The sequence below is a fragment of the Myotis myotis genome, unplaced genomic scaffold (genome assembly GCF_014108235.1).
Source record: "Myotis myotis isolate mMyoMyo1 unplaced genomic scaffold, mMyoMyo1.p scaffold_m19_p_3, whole genome shotgun sequence".
Classification (NCBI taxonomy): domain Eukaryota; kingdom Metazoa; phylum Chordata; class Mammalia; order Chiroptera; family Vespertilionidae; genus Myotis; species Myotis myotis.
The window spans coordinates 158,833,904-158,851,871 of NW_023416335.1; the positions used below are offsets into that span (position 1 = coordinate 158,833,904).

General features: G+C 35.7%; 1 protein-coding gene and 1 pseudogene across 1 annotated transcript; both read right to left on the reverse strand.

The window, feature by feature from the left end:
- Positions 1-8,730: 8,730 nt before the first annotated feature.
- Positions 8,731-12,357, reverse strand: LOC118650647 (annotated as a pseudogene).
- A 2,866-nt stretch (positions 12,358-15,223) lies between these two features.
- On the reverse strand, positions 15,224-16,171 carry LOC118651525 (olfactory receptor 6C2-like). Its single transcript, XM_036300779.1, has one exon. The coding sequence runs from the start codon at positions 16,169-16,171 to the stop codon at positions 15,224-15,226; it is 948 nt and encodes a 315-aa protein (XP_036156672.1).
- Positions 16,172-17,968: the final 1,797 nt, after the last annotated feature.

The following is a 17,968-nucleotide window of genomic DNA, read 5'->3' on the forward strand; positions in this document are numbered from 1 at the left end:
AAAGCATGGATGGAGTGTTTGTGTGAACTAATATAAATTCAAAGTAAACATCATTACATAAAAGAGTACGGTCTTTTTTTTCAATAGTTTTATTCATTTCAAACGGGCCGAATCCGGCCCGCAGGCCGTAATTTGCCCACGGCTGTGACAGACACTAATGTGAGAGAGATTGGTTGCTTCCCACATGAGCCACAAATGGGGCAATGGTTTGACCTGAAACCCAGGAACATGCCTTTGATCATGAATCAAACCCATGACCCTTTCATGCACAGGCCAACACTCTAAACACTGAGATACACTGGCCAGGCCTGGTCTTTTTATTATACAGGGGTTATGTATTTTTTTTTTATCTCGAACGTTTTCATTTTCATTTCTAAAAATGCAGTTTGAATCTTTTATTTTTTTTAATTAAATCTTTATTGTTCAGATTATTACATTTGTTCCTCTTTTTTTCCCCCCCATAACTCCCCTCCTCCCAGTTCCCGCCCACCCTCCGCCCTCACTCCCCACCCACTGTCCTCATCCATAGGTGCACAATTTTTGTCCAGTCTCTTCCCGCATCTCCCACACCCCTTTCCCCCCCAGGAATAGTCAGTCCATTCCCTTTCTATGTCCCTGATTCTATTATAATCAACAGTTGATTCTGTTCATCAGATTATTTATTCACTTGATTCTTAGATTCACTTGTTGATAGATGCATATTTGTTGTTCATAATTTGTATCTTTACCTTTTTCTTCCTCTTCCTCTTCTTAAAGGATACCTTTCAGCATTTCATATAATCCTGGTTTGGTGGTGATGAACTCCTTTAGCTTTTCCTTATCTGTGAAGCTCTTTATCTGACCTTCAATTCTGAATGATAGCTTTGCTGGATAAAGTAATCTTGGTTGTAGGTTCTTGGTATTCATCACTTTGAATATTTCTTGCCACTCCCTTCTGGCCTGCAAAGTTTCTCTTGAGAAATCAGCTGACAGTCGTATGGGTATTCCCTTGTAGGTAACTGAGTTTCTTTCTCTTGCTGTTTTTAAGATTCTCTCTTTGTCTTTTGCTCTTGGCATTTTAATTATGATGTGTCTTGGTGTGGTCCTCTTTGGATTCCTTTTGTTTGGGGTTCTCCGCGCTTCTTGGACCTGTAAGTCCATTTCTTTCACCAGGTGGGGGAAGTTTTCTGTCATTATTTCTTCAAATAGGTTTTCAATATCTTGCTCTCTCTCATCTTCTGGCACCCCTATAATTCTGATGTTGGTACGCTTGAAGCTGTCCCAGAGGCTCCTTACACTATCCTCGCATTTTTGGATTCTTTTTTCATTTTGCTTTTCCGGTTGGGTGTTTTTTGCTTCCTCGCATTTCAAATCATTGACTTGATTCTTGCGCTCCTCTGGTATGCTGTCGGGAGTCTGTATAATATTCGTTATTTCAGTCCGTGTATGCTTAATTTCTAGTTGGTTCCCCAATATAAGATCGAGGGTCTCATTAGTTTTCTTGTAGATCTCATTAAGTTTATCGGCGGCTTCTAAACAGTTCTTGAGAGACCTTAAAAGTGTGGTTCTGAACTCTATATCTTCCATTGACAATTTTGTCCTGTTTCTTTGTCTCCGCATTTTGTTATGCTTCCTTGGTGCACCCCCTAGTGGTCTTTGTTCGCAGTCTTATAGTTAAATCTTGATTGTTGTAGCTAATTCCAGGGAGGGTTTGACCTCCAGGCCAAGTGGCTATGAGAATCAGCTGTGTCAGCAGTGAGAGAACTTCTGTCCTCTAGGGAGGTGCTAATCTAGCCTTTGCCTGAGGCTATCTGGCAAATGCCTGTGTGCAGGGCTTGGGCGGGGCGGGTCGCACAGGATCAACAGGGTGGGCCGGAGAGAGCAGTTATGGCGGCTCTCAGTCCTGTCCCCAGGGGCTCTGCCTCTCTGAGTCCCAGCACCCGCTGCAAAGCTCAGAGAGAAAGCTGCACTCGCTCTGACCGAAGCCAGACAGTCCCGCTTCTCCCGTTTGAGTCTGGGTTCCTAAAGACTCGCCCGGATCTGGAGCTCAGATTCTGCGACTCCCTCCCGATTGAAAACGCCAACCGCGCCCTCCGCCGCCAGCCCGCTCACGCACTCCGCACCTCAGAATTTGACTTCAGCACTGTGCCTCCTCTGAGTGTCCGTAAGCGTTTCTCTTTCCTCCTAGTTGTAGGACTTCCACTCAGCCGGCGTTCCTGTGGTTCAGGGTGATGTCCCTTCCGTTTTTTGGTTTCACTTTTGAAGTAGTTGTTCAAAGCAGCAAACTCCGGTGTTAACCTATGCCGCCATCTTGGTTCTCCCCTAAAAATGCAGTTTGAATCTTTATAATTATTTCATGCATAGTGGGCAGAACCTAAGAATGTCCCTGTGTTAGGGTTCTCCATATCATAAAGAATTGGAAATTGACTCATGTGATGATGGAAGCTAGCAAGTCCAAAATATGCAGACTGGAAACCCAGGGGCAATAGTAGTTTGAGGGCAAAGCCAGTTTGCTGAAGGACTAGAGCCAATTTTGAAGCTGAAATCCAAAGTACTGCCATATCAAAGTATACGTATTTTTAAATTGTAAGTTTTCTGATTGCTTGTCAAAAACTTTAGCAGTTTAAATTTGCACATGTGCTGTAGAAAAGAACCCTTTTGCCTGTGATCTACTTCAGCAACAGATTAGATTTCATTTCAAAATTGTACGCAGTAGAATCAAGAAAAGCTGATGTTGCAGATGAAGTCTGAAGGTATCTGCTGTAGAATTCTGTTACTAGGTGGTTGGATGAAGGACACACTATGGAGGACAATATACTTTACTCATGTCCACCAATTTAAGTGTTAATCTCATACAAAATACCCTGAGGGAACCACCCAGAATAATGTTTGACCAACTATCTGGGCAGCATTGACAAGTCAACATATAAAATTCATCATCTCAGACTCCCGTGATGCACACACTTTCTGCCAGTTATTCAATCATACAAGAATACAGGTGTTATTGTAAAGGGACTTTGCATACATAATAAGGTCCCAAATAGTTGGCTTTAAGATAAGGAAATGATCCTTGGTGGGCCTTACCTAATCAAATGAGACCTTCAGAAGGATGGAAGCTCTTACATTTGATAGAGATTTGAAGCCTGTGAGATTTGACATGAAACACTGCTGGTGGGAATGCAGATTGGTGCAGCCACTGTGGAAAACAGTTTGGAGTTTTCTCAAAAAATTAAAAATGGAACTCCCATTTGACCCAGTAATCCCACTTCTAGGAATATATTTCCAAGAAATGAAACACCAATCAGAAAGGATATATGCACCCCTATGTTCATAGCAGCATAATTTACAATAGCTAAGAGTGAGAAACAGCCCTAGTGCCCATCAGCAGATGAGTGGATTAAAAAACGGTGGTACATCTACACAATGGAATACTATGCTGCTGTAAAAAAGAGAGAACTCTTACCATTCGCAACAACATAGATGGACATGGAGAGCATTATACTAAGCAGATAAGTCAGTCACAGAAAGATAAATATCACATGATCTCACTCATTTGTGGATTATAATGAACAACATAAACTGATGAATAAAAATAGATCCAGACACAGAGAATCATCCAACAGACCATCATACCTCAGAGGGAAAGTGGGGGGCAGGTTGAGAGGGGGGAGGGTGAAGGGGAGAGGGTACCAGGTAAACCAAAGGACCTGTAAGCATGCATATAAGCATATCCAATAGACACGGATAGTAGTGGGGTGAGAGCATGTGCTGGGTGGTGGGAGAGGCCGGAGAGATATCAATGGGGGGAAAAAAGGAGACATATGTAATACTTTAAACAATAAAGAATTTAATTAAAACTTTTTTCTAGTTCTGGTTTTGAAGTTGGAGGGGGTTATGTGGCAACTTCGCAAAGTGGAAAGCAGCCCACGGCTGACAAGCAGCTAGGAAATGGGATCCTCCATCCAATGAGCAAGGTCCAGAAGAAACCAGGCACAAACTTCTAGGTGTCCCCTCCCATTGGAGTCCTACAGGGATGAGCTTAATTCTTCCAGCAATAATGTGTGACTTTATGTGCAAAGTATTGCCAAGCAGGCAAGCTCACCTGGGCCTTTTCAATGAGGGGTTTCATTGGGGCCAGTCATGTAGGCATGCAGGACCCACAGGACTGGCCTTAACCACTCGACTACTTAGTCTCCAGCCCCACACAGGTCAACCTGCTGTAGTATGGCCAGGACTTTAGGCATAAAAAGCCCCACTCTTATCAGGCAAGGTATTCCAAGAGTTCAGAGGTTATCTCCTAGCAGCTAAGCAAGGACCAGCCTTAAGATCGGCCTTTGTGAGAAAGTGCAGGGCTTGAACAACCTTCGCCTGCTGAATTAACACTGTATTCTAGCACAATAAGATATCCCAGGCTCATCCTGTGCTTTCCTTATTTAGACCCTTCCAGTAATGATTTTTCTAGAAAGGTATATTTTTGTTTGTTTTATTTTGCTTTTCTTTTTTTCTTTTTTAGTATTTTTAAAATTTAGTTTCTCAAGCAAATATCATTAATTCTAAGCATGCTATAAAACTTGATATTACTACATATGTAAGAATTAATAAATATGTTTACAGGTACAGTACTTTATTTTATACACATATCTATATATATGTGTGCACATATGAATATATACTCATAGTGAAGGGTTTTGGCAAAGTTTCCAGTACAAAAATTCCATTATATTAGACATATTTTGTCACTTTTTCTCTTTTCCCCCTCAAAAAAAAAATTAACAGGAATTACTCTAGAACAAACCGTGTTACTCTAATAGATTTGTTTAATAACTTTATGACATTTGATTTATTGAGAGCTTTTCATTTTGCATTGAGTTTTTGGTAATCAGAAATGCTGTATTTCATATTGTGCCTTTTTATGCTGTATATCCTTTCAAATGGTACTTACATTTTTGTGAGATAGAGTTGCAGGTATGGAATTGGCATGTCAAAATATACGTATTTTTAAATTGTAGGTTTTCTGATTGCTTGTCAAAAGGCTTTAGCAATTTAAATTTATACATGGGCTTTAGGAAAGTACTCTTTTTCTTGTGATCTAATTCAGCGACAGATAAAAGTCCTTTTCAAGATTGACAGTATAATTGGTGTAAAGTTCTTCCACAATATAAATTTCTTTTTTATTATTATTATTATTAGTTAAGGTATTACAAATATGTCCTCATCCCCCTCATTAACCCCCAATTTATAAATTTCTTGATATGAGACTGATTGTTAGAACAGTTGACAATCCTGTTTTTTTTTTTTTTTTTTTTTTTTTTTACTAAATGGGAATTAGTGTTCTCCAAATTGACCATGTCTATTTTTTTCTTATTTAGCTCTTTCATTTGTCTTGTTCATTTATGAGAGCTATTTGTATACTTTAGAAATCATTCTTTTGTTTGTCAGCACTATACATTTAATTTCCACATTATTATTTGGCATAAAATTTTCAGTGGTATCTTTTGCCAGTCAAAATGGTTAACGCATATGTAATCAAATAGGTGCCTTTTCTTTTATCGCTTTCTGCCTTTAAATCCTTAAGTACAAGCTGCTGACTCCTTTACATTATTGTGGCCTTATATTTTTTCTGATAAGGTTCTACTTGTTTATTTTTATACTTAAAACCGAAAACATTTAGAATGTAACTTGTTAGTTTTGTGAATCAAAAGCAAAATGTTTGCATTTGAGATTTTTGTGTGTGACTGAAACACTTACGAAATAAAACATGTTTGTCCTACTGAACTGAAAATTTCCCACTTTTGTATAAAAGTAACAAATATTTATATAAAAATAAAGGCAATTTGTATACTTTCATGATCTTATCTGTTCTACTGCATCATTTTATCTTCTCTTTTGAAGTTTCTATTCACTAATATTTCTTTCATTTATGTATTGTTGTACCTTTATGAGATTTAATTATTAACTGCCTTAGAGATACCAAGTTAGAGATTAAGTTAATTTTGTACTAACTTAGAGATCATTTGTGCAATTAGAAAATTTAAAAGCTGATTCTAATTAGAGTTGTGCTAAATTTATATATTGCGTGCACAACTTGATATTTTATGGTATAACATATTGACTCCATAATAAGAGTTATTCCTTGGCAGTCATGTGGATAGCTTTGATTTGTAGGGGTTTATTGCTAGTACAAACATTGTCAACTGACTTGTTTGTATGTATCCTTTATTCATCCAAATTTCTAAGTATTCTTATTAAGTCCATTACTTTCTTACTAGATTTTATTGTTTTCTAGGTACATAATAATATCATTAGGAAGAAAATGCCTTATTTCATTGAGTCTATTTGAGTGCATGTTATTATTTTGTGAAAAATGTTACTGATAAAAATATGCACAATATTAAGATGCCAGTCATTGTAAGACACATCTATCATAAATGTAAGAACTTAAAAAAATGGCATTCATAATTGCTAAATAGAGTAGATTTATAACTTCATTCTGATAATCTGATTTATTTTGTTATTTATCTTATGGAATTTTTAAGATGGCAATGGAATGTTGAATATCAATAATAAAAGTGAGCACTCTTACTTAATTTCAGTTCTTTATTTCAGTTTAGTACAGATGTTTTACCGTTTGATGTAATAATGTCAATTGTTTTTCTCTAGATACTTTAATCTTATTTTAGTAGTTTATCACATTTTAATTTTATTTAAAAAAATTTTAAATGCAAATACTGTTTTTATCTAGTGATAGTTTGATCTATTAATCTGAACCTATATACAATGTTTTTTAAAAAATTTGTTCTTACAATAAAATCAGACTATATTTTACATATGTATAAAATATATACATATATAATTCTGTTTGGTCTATCTATTATCTATCTATCTATCTATCTATCTATCTATCTATCTATCTATCTATCATCTTCTATTATCTATCTATCTACCTTTATCTTTACCCTTGTGTAATTGAAATAAATATTAATCAATCATAGTATAATTTCAGATATTTTGTTGAATTCTATTTGAAATAAGTCTACCTGTATTCAACAGTGAATTGCTTAATAGCTTGGTATATAATGTCTTATTAGATTTTGTCAAATTTCAAAAAAATTCATTAGGGAGAGTTTTTTTTATTGTTTAGATAATTGAAATTATAATGAGATTCTCTATTGCTTTACCATGTGAATTGTAACATATTTGGCCCTTTGCCTCTTTCCTGGTAATTCTTATTTGTCTTCCCAAAATGTTATATGTTATATTTTCTACATCTTGAATTAATTTTAAAATTTTGTTTTGCTAAAACCTTGTTAATTAGCTCTGGTAGTCACATTTTTGTTTTTGTTGTGGTATTCTAAAAGAACATCCATAAAGTTATTCTAATTTGTACTGCAGTAGTATTTATAGTCTCTATCTGTAAACATATATTGCTCTTTTAGTTTTGCATTCATTCATGTTTCTGAGAAATTTATCAATTTTCTAAAAAAGCAACTTTTGGATTTATTTACCTTTTCAGATTTATTAAAGTTTCTATCTTCAGTAAAATTTATGTCCTACATACTTTGAATTAATTTGATGGCATTTAAATATTAAAAAGGAGCAGGATTTGCTTTATTTTTTTTTGTTTCATTAGCTTTAAAAATAATGAATATATTTATGAATGAATTATTCTTTGACTTCTGAGTACAGTTTTCTATGCTCTATATAAATTGTTATGAAGTGTATCTCATTGCATATGTGTCTCTTAACTTTCAAAGAGTTAGACTAATATTAGTTAGTTAAATAGAGTTAAACTCTATTTAATTGTTTATATATAATATTAGTAAATTAAAAAAAATGGAATTTGGGCTATCAAAGGTCTCTTTTAGATAGGCAGAGGAACGTAATGATTGTCCCCACCCCATGCCCATAGCTTATAGCTCAAGAAGAGACAGAAAATTTTCTTTGAGAAAATTATTGATTTTTCACAAGAGTGGGCAATTTCCCCCCCTAAATCACACTTTAAAGTCTTGACTTTATCCTGTTCTGTTAGTTTCTTGTGCTTTCACCACTTGGATTCTGATACTTCATCTCTCATCTTCATATGGAAATTTAACCCAATTCCCGGTAATCCATAATTCAACAACTGGCTTCTCCTCTCCTCCTCTCCATCCTCTATTCTTTACCTTCCTGGAAATCCATGGGTCATAGTTGGAATTTTTCATCTTCATAACTGTTAAATCTGTATCTCTGATACCTTTTGGTCACACACATTTTAAACTTCACTTTCAGCTATTAAATCAAAAGAATATTTGTGAGTCTTTATCTAGCATGTTTTTTAAAAATGTATTTCCTAAGAATATTAGAAATGCTATTATCTTTTCTCTCAATTGTTCCTTGTAATGCCAGCATTAATCCTATTCAGTATTTTATTATAAAATGTTAGTTCTTAGTTGAAATTTAGTAGCATTTTAATGTGAGCACAGCAATCAGTAGCATTATGCTATGTTTGTGGAAGACTAAAGAATGATTTTTATTATACTATAACATTGAGTTATATGGGGTTATATTTATCTAAAAATGAATTTATGAGAAGTATACTTTCATTTTTTTACTGAGACAAATCTCCTACAAGAAGCTGGTTAAAACTAAAGGAGAGAATTGATTAAAGTACAATGTAAGCAAATGTAAAGGGGATTGACAAATGAAATATAACTGAAATATAGATTATTAAAAGGTAAACAAATTATGAACTTCAACGGACAGGTTTATTTTTTATTTTAAATTTATGAGTGCTAGTTTATTTTGCTTCCTTAAGAATGATGCAATTATTTTTATGGAGTTGTTGAAGACTTTCTTCGCTTGCTTATTTCTCAGTGTATAAATAAATAGATTTAACAGAGGTGAAATAGCAGAAATGAGCAGTGAAATTACTTTATTAATGGTCACTTGTTCCTTTGCTGTAGGATTCATATAGATGAACATGCATGTACCATAGGTGATGGAAACCACAATCATGTGGGAAGAACAGGCCTTTTCCTTTGCTGAACAGAAGGGAATCTCAAAATTGTCTTGATAATGGAAGCATATGACAGAATGATACAAGTAAGAGTCATTATCAGGGTCAGTGCAATACAGATTGTCACTGTCTGTTCAATGTTTCTGAGCATGAGATTTCCACTAAGGGAACTGCATCACAGGCAAAATGATCAATCACGTTAGAGTCACAAAATTTTAGAGTTACTAGTAAATCCAGGCTAAGTGGTGGGATCATCATACATAAAGCAGCCATCCAACAATCGATGGTAAGAATCTGGCAGACCCTGCTGCTCATGACAGTCACATAATGCAGGGGCTTGCAGATGGCCACATAGAGGACATAGGGCATGCCAGCCAGAAGAAAGTATTCTGTTACTTCACAGAGGTCAGTAAAAAGCACTTGAATGGCACAAGCATTATAGGTAATGACCTCGTCTCCTATTGATATGTTATACAAGTATCTGGGAATCCACACAGTTGTCAAATTTTCTTCTAGTTTTATATCCCACTTATGAATGAAATCATATGATTCTTAAATTTCTCTGTCTGGCATATTTTGCTTAGCGTGATATTCTCAAGATCCATTCATGTTGTTGCAAATAGCATATTATTTCTCTTTATGGCTGAATAATATTTCATTGTATACACTGTAACATTTACATGTTCAAATGGGTTTTCTTTTTGGCATTTTTATTCTGAATTAACAAAATAAATTATAACATCTTTTTTTCCTTGGTAGCAGATGTTGGATTTTGTAGATGAAAATCTATTTGAAAAGAAAAAAATGTATATATATATACATCACATGTCAAACCATCACATGTCAGTGAGATTGTACAAGCAATGTTTTTTTTTCTTTTTCTTTTTTAAAATTAAATCTACTCAGATGACATTGGTTAATAAGGTTATATAGGTTTCAAGTGTACATTTCTATGATACATCATCTGTATATTGCATTGTGTGTCCTTCACCCAAAGCCAAATCATGTTCCATCACCATATATTTGGACTTCTCTACCCTTTACTAATCCCCCACCCCTCTTCCCTCTGGTTGCTACCAAACTGTTGTTTGTGTCTATGAATTTCTGTCTATATCCCACATATGAGAAAAATAATATGATTCTTAGATTTTTTTTATTGACTTATTTCATTTAGGATAATATTTTCAAGGTCCATCCATGTTATTGCAAATGGCAGTATTTAATGTTTTCTTATGGGTGAGTAGTATTCTGTTTTATATATATACTAGAGGCCTGGTGCACAAAAATTTGTGCACTCGGGGAGGGTCCCTCAGCCCAGCCTGTGCTCTCTCACAGTCTGGGACCCCTCAGGGGATGACCACCTGCTGGTTTAGGCCCGCTCCCCAGCAGTCATACATCCCTCTGGCAACCCGGGAGCCCTCGGGGGATTTGCATGTTTCTCTTTTTATTAGATTAGAGCAGAGGTCCTCAAGCTACGGCCCGCGGGCCACATGCAAATACAAATATTGTATTTGTTCCCGTTTTTTTTTTTTTTTTCTTCAAAATGAGATATGTGCAGTGTGCATAGGAATTTGTTCATAGTTTTTTTTTTAAACTATAGTCCAGCTCTCCAACGGTCTGAGGGACAGTGAACTGGCCCCCTGTTTAAAAAGTTTGAGGACCCCTGGATTAGATCATGGTTTTTTTTTTTCTTGCCATCATTAACCATAGTAACTGTTGCTTATGTATTAAAGTTCTATTCCTGCTAAGTCTAGAAACAGCCTCAGAATACTTCTCACCATTCTTCTTAAGTCTGATGCTTAGTTGATCAGAATTAATACCTGAGATGAAGCCTCTTACTGCAGATGTATCCCAGAATGTATGGCATCCTCTCTGCTTTATGATCCAGCTAATAATACATTGCCTCAATCATGTTGATTGAGGTCATTTTTCTCCTTTCAGTTTCTAGTAGTAGATTACTACCTAATGCCTAGGAAGTAAAATTGACTGTCTCCATGTAGATCACAAAATAAGGCACTTTTCTCATCAATAAAATTTCATTCTTTCAGCATGAGTAATTTTGTCAACAACAATTTGAGGCAGTAACAGTTTATAACAAATTGAGTGAATTATTGTTTCAGGTACTGTGCTGTGTCATACACAGATTTCATTTTATCTTTGCAACAACTCTACACAGTAGGTACTATAATGACACAGATGAGAACACTGAGGTATAGAGAGATCAGGTAACTTGACCAGTAAAACCCAAAAGTGGCTGAGTCTCATTTCAAATCCATGAGCCTTGGCATTTAGCCATTACACTCCACCCAGTATTGTGCTAGAGCCTGCTTTTACTGGCTCACAAATTTTCAGGAATTTTGTAAGCTGGTTGTTAAACATGTTCATTATTAAAAATTAAATTATATAATCTTAAAAGTGAATAAATTACATTAAAACCAAAGGAAATACATACTCTAAATTCATCACTCCTCAATTATTTAGTACACTTTACTGTTCTGACTCTTGACATTATTTATATCTTTTCGGTCTTTCTGGTGGAATATAATAGTGTATTACTGCATGTTTCTCCTCAGCTCTGCATTTAGCGGCATCACATTAGCAGCTGAAATCAGCCTTGGATGGAGAATTTATGCCACAGAAATTGGCCGACAGTATAAATCAGAGCTTTGTTTTCTTTGATTGAGAGCCAGTTGTTAAACATTTATTGGCACAACACTGACCACATTGGTGGTGGTGGTCTTGTCAGAATGTGTTAGATTATGCAGATGAAAACCTATTTAAACAGATTTGATGTAGATATTTTCAAAGATGAAAGAATTGTCCCTGTCAACTATGTTAGTTAATTCTTATCTTCACTAATTGTCATCATTGCAAAGTTTTCAGTCCCCATATGGGTTGCTGAATATAATATGTCATGTCCTGTCCCTGTCCCCCTCCCTTTGTAGCCTTTGTTACCTTAAGGACTTGAGTTTTCCATTTATATGTTTAAGTACCATCCTTACCGGCTTAAAAATGTAAGCTTTTAACACTGCTCTGTTCCATATCCTTCCGATGAAAAGTGGAGTTGGGTTGTGGCACAGGAGGAAAATTCAGAAGGGGAATATTGAAGTAATGACTGCAGTAGGAGGAGGGGGAACCTATTTCCTGGGCCACAGGCGCTGGTGTCCTGGACCACAGGGTGGCTACAGCCTGGGACCTCAGGGCGGGTGGCTTGTCCATCTCCTGGGCCGCAGCCAGCCACAGGCGCTGGCGCCTGGACCGCAGGTGGGTGGCTTCTCCAGCTGGCTGCAGTCTGGGATCATGGGGCAGGCGGCTTCTTCGTCTCCTAGGCTGAAGCCAACCTCAGGCTCTGGGGCCTGGCTTCTCAGTCTTCCCCAGGACATGCGGCTGGTGGATGTGGGGCAGTCAGCTTCTCCAGCATGCTAAGGCCTGGGATCACAGGGAAGGTGGCTTCTCCGGCCAGCTGCAGTCTGGGATCATGGGGTAGGCGGCTTCTTTGTCTCCCAGGTCGCAGCCAGCCTCAGGTGCTGGAGTTGGACTTCTCTGTCTCCTCTGACTTCTGCATCTCCAATAGGCCTGGAGCAGCCAGAACCTGGATGCTTGCATGGTAGCTGTGGCTACAACGCAAGTATCTCAGCTCTGGCCTCTGCCATCTTTGTTGGGTTAATGTGCGTATCTCTGGATCAGTTGGTGGGCGTGGCTGGTGGGCTGGATGGTGGGCGTGGCTTGGGTGTAGCGAAGGTATGGTCAATTTGCATGTTTGTCTATTATTAGGTAAGACTAGTATGTACCACAACATGTTTTTCCAATCATCTACTGAAAGATACTTTGGTTGTTCCATGTGTTGGCCACTGTGAATCATGCTTGATTTCCCCTCCTTTATCTTTCTGATTGTATCTCTTAGTTCATGCTTCAGATAACCTGCATTAAAATTTGTCTTCCTTTAATATTCTATGTGCTTAGTGACTACATGCAAATAAATAAATAAATGTCTCTACCTTATGTAAATAATATATACACACACATATATACATGCTCATATTAAAATTTTCCAACCAAGAATATTGATTGCCTTTTTGTTTTAATCATATTTCATATTCTTTGAATAGATATTATACTTTGTTTATATGTACACTATACTTTTTGTTAAATTTATTCTCTTGGTAATTAAGTTTTTAGAACTGTGTGACTAAAATAATATTTGCTGATTGATTTCCTATTGCTTATTGTTATTACAGTCTGCTGATTTTAAAATATTTTTCATTTTTTCAATTAGAACAACAAATTCTCTTATTAGTTCCACTAGTTTTCTATTAGAGTTTTTTTAGTTTTTAGGATATGTAAATATGTAATCATGATAAAAAACAGATATGCCAAATTTCATCAATTTTAAGACATCATCAATTGTAAGAAATACAATTAAGCTGTGTATCACTATTAAAAACAACAATGACAAGTGCTGGTGAGGATGTGGATTAAAAGGAACACTAGTTCACTGCTGGTGGGAATGCAGATGTTGCAGCCACTATGGAAAACAGGATGGAATTTCCTAAAAAAATTAAAAATGGAACTCCCATTTAAACCAGCATTCCAACTTCTGGGAATATATCCTAAAAACCCGAAATACCAATCAGAAAGAATATATACACCCCAAGTACATAGCAGCATTATTTATAATAGCTCAGATATGGAAACTGCTCAAGAACCCATCAGTAGATGAAAGGTTAAAAAAGCTATGGGACATTTACACAATAGAATACTATGCAGCTGTAAAAAAGTGATCTCTTATCCTTTGGGATAGCATGGATGGACCTGTAGACTATTATGCTAAGTGAAATAATCTGAGAAAGACAAATATCACATGGCCTCAGTTATTTGTGGAATCTAATGAAAAAAAATGAATTGATCAACACAATGAGACCTGAAGCATGGAGATATGGAACAGACTGACATACACCAATGTGGGGATGAGAAAAGATAAACCGAAGAACTTATATATTTAGATGCATAACTCATGGACACAGGCAATAGGGTAGTGAAGACCTGGGGCAGGGGTAAGTAGGGCTGGGAGGAGAGGGTAAGGGGGAGAGGTACAAGAGATATCTGTAATGCTATCAACAATAAGAAATATATACATTAAAAATAAAACACAAAATAACAAACAAAAGTCTGGCTTTATGTAGATAATCCAAACAAGGAAAAAAAAGACAATGTTGCCAATTGAACTATACCAATAGTAGATGCCAATGTATGACAAATCTCCATTTCAGAAAAGCAAAATATGAATAAGACTTTAAAATCAATAAAACACAATAGTTTTATTCATTCTCTCCTATATGTATCCTGATGATTTTCCAATAAAATATGCAGTATTTTAATTTTTTTACATCTCATATTTACTGGACTTTATCTGTGCTATTGGACTTTTCAAAGAACTAGCTTTTAAATTTCTTTAACTTATATAATTTATTTCATTTTCTACCCATAATAAGTTACATTTTCCATTTATATGTTCATTTTTCATCTTTTCAAACCTATAAGGATAAGTTCCTCTCTTTTATCTAATTCACATTTTTATAATTAGTGAATAGATTTAGAATAACAGAATTTCTTTTCACCTAAACCGAAACCATTGTGATCTAAAATGCCATCACAATTCCCATCCCTAGTCTATAATCTTCCGAACACCCACAGGTCATTTTATACATTATTGCTCTACCAATTCCGACATCTCCTATTTACAACTTTGCAATGCTTTCAGCTATAAATTCAACTGAATATTTACTACATTTAAACCAGTATTTCTCTGTTCATGGTAGTAATATTTTCCGGTGTTTCCCCAATATTAGAAGCGCTATAATTCTTTCACATGTACTTTAACTTGTGATTATTCATTTTTTTTGCATTATACACACAATTACTCTTTTTCATGTGTTTAGATATCACTATAGTATGCATTTTGAGTAGAGTAATAAAGCAGTTTATCTTACATTTTCCCGAGGAATTACTTTTATAAATATTAAAATAGTATTCTGAAGTTAATCAGTTTTCAAAAATATTTTTAAATAAATTGACATGATATTGGTTTGAAAAATGAATATATAAAATGGCTTGAGTCAGGCTCACTGAAAGTTTGATTAAAGAAAAGTTGAGAAAATTAATGCAACTCATGTATATATTGTTAAGAATATATGAGATTATAAACTTCAAAAATACAATGAATCCTTGTTTTTGAGATGTCTAAAGGTATTATTTCCTTTTATTAGAAGAGAGTAAAACAATTCTTTTGATGGAATCCTTGAAGGCTTTCTTAACTTGATTGTTTCTCAGTGTATAAATAAATGGGTTTAACATAGGTGAAACAGAAGAAATGAGCAGCGAAACTACTTTATTAATGGTCACTTGCTCCTTTGCTGTAGGATTCATATAGATGAAAATGCATGTGCCATAGGTGATGGAAACCACAATCATGTGGGAAGAACAGGTGGAAAAGGCCTTTTTCCTTTGCTGAACAGAAGAGAATTTCAAAATTGTCTTGATAATGGAAGCATATGACAGAACAACACAAGTGAGAGTGATATTCAAGGTCAGGACAGCACAGATTATGACTGTCTGTTCGATGAGCCATGTGTCTGAGCATGAGATTTTCACTAAGGGAAATGCATCACAGGTAAAATGATCAAGCCTGTTAGAGTCACAAAATTTTAGAGTTAAACCCAGGCTAAGTGGTGGGACTATGATACATAAACCAGACACCCAACTGCTAATGACAAGAGTCTGGCAGACCTTGGTGCTCATGATGGTCGTATAATGCAGGGGTTTGCAGATGGCCACATAGCGGTCATAGGACATGGCCGCCAGAAGGAAAAATTCTGTTACTCCACAGAGGTCAGTAAAAAACACTTGGATGAAACAATCGTTGTAGGTAATGACCTTGTCACCTGCTGCAATACTATACATGTACCTGGGAATACAGGCAGATGTGAATGCGATCTCCAGAAAGGAGAAATTTTTTAAGAAGAAGTACATAGGTGTTTTTAGGTGAGAATCCACAGAGGTTAGTGTGATGATGGTCAGGTTTCCAGTTACACTCAGGGTGTAGGTGAGAAATAGAAAGATAAAAATCAGAACCTGTAGCCGAGGGTCATCTGTCAGTCCCAGCAGAATGAATGTTGTCACTGTACCGTTTCTCATCATGGACTTCCGACTTCTTCCAATCTGCGTGTGATAATCAGAGAAATTTTCTGATAGATTATAACTTATTTTAACTGTTCTAAAGCTTAACTCTTATGACCAACCTTAAGCACTGTGGCTTCCCCTATTCCCCGTTACACAATCCATCTTACTTCTCCCTTCAATATGTGCATTACCTTTACTGACTATGTGTGTTACCTTTGTTGCCCACACAAATGATGACTGTCTTCTCTTCCCTCCCTCATCTTCCAGTCAATGAATTATCTTCAGTGATACTACACTAAGTAGGAACTCAAATGTTCCTAATGTACAATCAATATGTCAAATATTGACATTTTTCTTACATAAAGTAATAAAGATCTGTTCCCATTTTTTATCTAGTTTACTTGTTTTATGAGAATATCCACTTTATTGTTCAACTCATTGTGTTCTGTTCCTATGGATATTAGGGCAGAATTATAATGACCATCCAATTCTTAAAGCTTCTAATTTAAAGAAAAATCACTAACTGAGGATCATGGGTTACTCAATAATCAGAATCCTTAAAAAAAAAGAATCCTTTCAGAAAATTTAGTCACTCATTCAACAACTATCAAGTATTTATATCAGATTGAGATGTAGAAATGATACATATGGCTTTTTTATTTTTATTTTTGCAGCTCACCTACCTTCCATCTTTTCTCTTACACTCTCACATATGTGTGTCACTGTGAAATCTGACTTGTCCTTCAGACTTTAAACGTTATTCAATGCTGAAAATATGTGTTTTCTTCATGATATTACAATTTATTTTATAATAGAAGTCAATAAACAGACTGACCAGAACATGTAACTTATTGATTTATGTTTATTTTATCTTCCAAACAAATGCTCAAAATGGACACAGGAATCTGAATGGGATGCTGTGACCCAGTCATTTTGTTATTCTTTTTGGGGTGGGAAGAGGAATGCAAAGGGCATGCTTGTATATTTCTGTATAAAGATACTTCATTATTTTTAATTTGAGATTGAATAGTCTATACAAAGTTACCCTGAATATTTCTCACATTAAGCAATGTGAGACAGGTTTGTTTATGTGTCTTATGCATAAACGTCCCAGACAATGACATTTATTCACATGAAGGAAATTCATTCTAAAAAAGAATTTAATAAATGTATCTGAAACACATTAAGAGTATATAAACTACCACTATCACAGAAATCCATTTTCTTGTCAGAGGAAATTATAATCTAAATCCTAAGATCAAAGAGACAAACTATCATACTTACTCTCCTGTTATTAAATCAGGACTTCTGTTGGCTATTTAAACATAGCAATATTAAGACTACAGTCTCCATCATTGAAAAAAAATTACTCTAAAGGCTGAGAACTCTCTCCACTGGTGGAAGCGATAATAATTTAAATAATCAGGGCAGAGAGAAATGCTTTTATGATGTCAAATGTGACTTTTCTTTTTAATTTGCAGAAAAAGTCATTAAGTGAAAACAGCAAATGATCCTTGGTGACCCACAATCAAGAATTGTTAATTAATTTTCTGAGAAATGAAGTTTGGCAAATACGCAATGAAACAGGCTTCAGTGGGACTGTCTCCTTGGAGATATGAAGATGTTGCAGGAGCATTTGACACAGGTCATTTATTTTATTTTTTAAAAAATGTATCTTTATTGTTGAAAGTATTACAGATGTCCCCCTTTCCCCCCCATTAACCCCCTCCACCTTGCTCCTGTCCCCTCCCCAGTTCTTCCTTCACTGCACTATTGTCTGCGTCAATGGGTTATGCATATATGCATGTAAATTTT

Coding starts and splice junctions, on each gene's coding strand:
- LOC118651525 (XM_036300779.1), bottom strand. CDS start 16,171: ATGATGAGAAACGGTACAGTGACAACATTCATTCTGCTGGGACTGACA.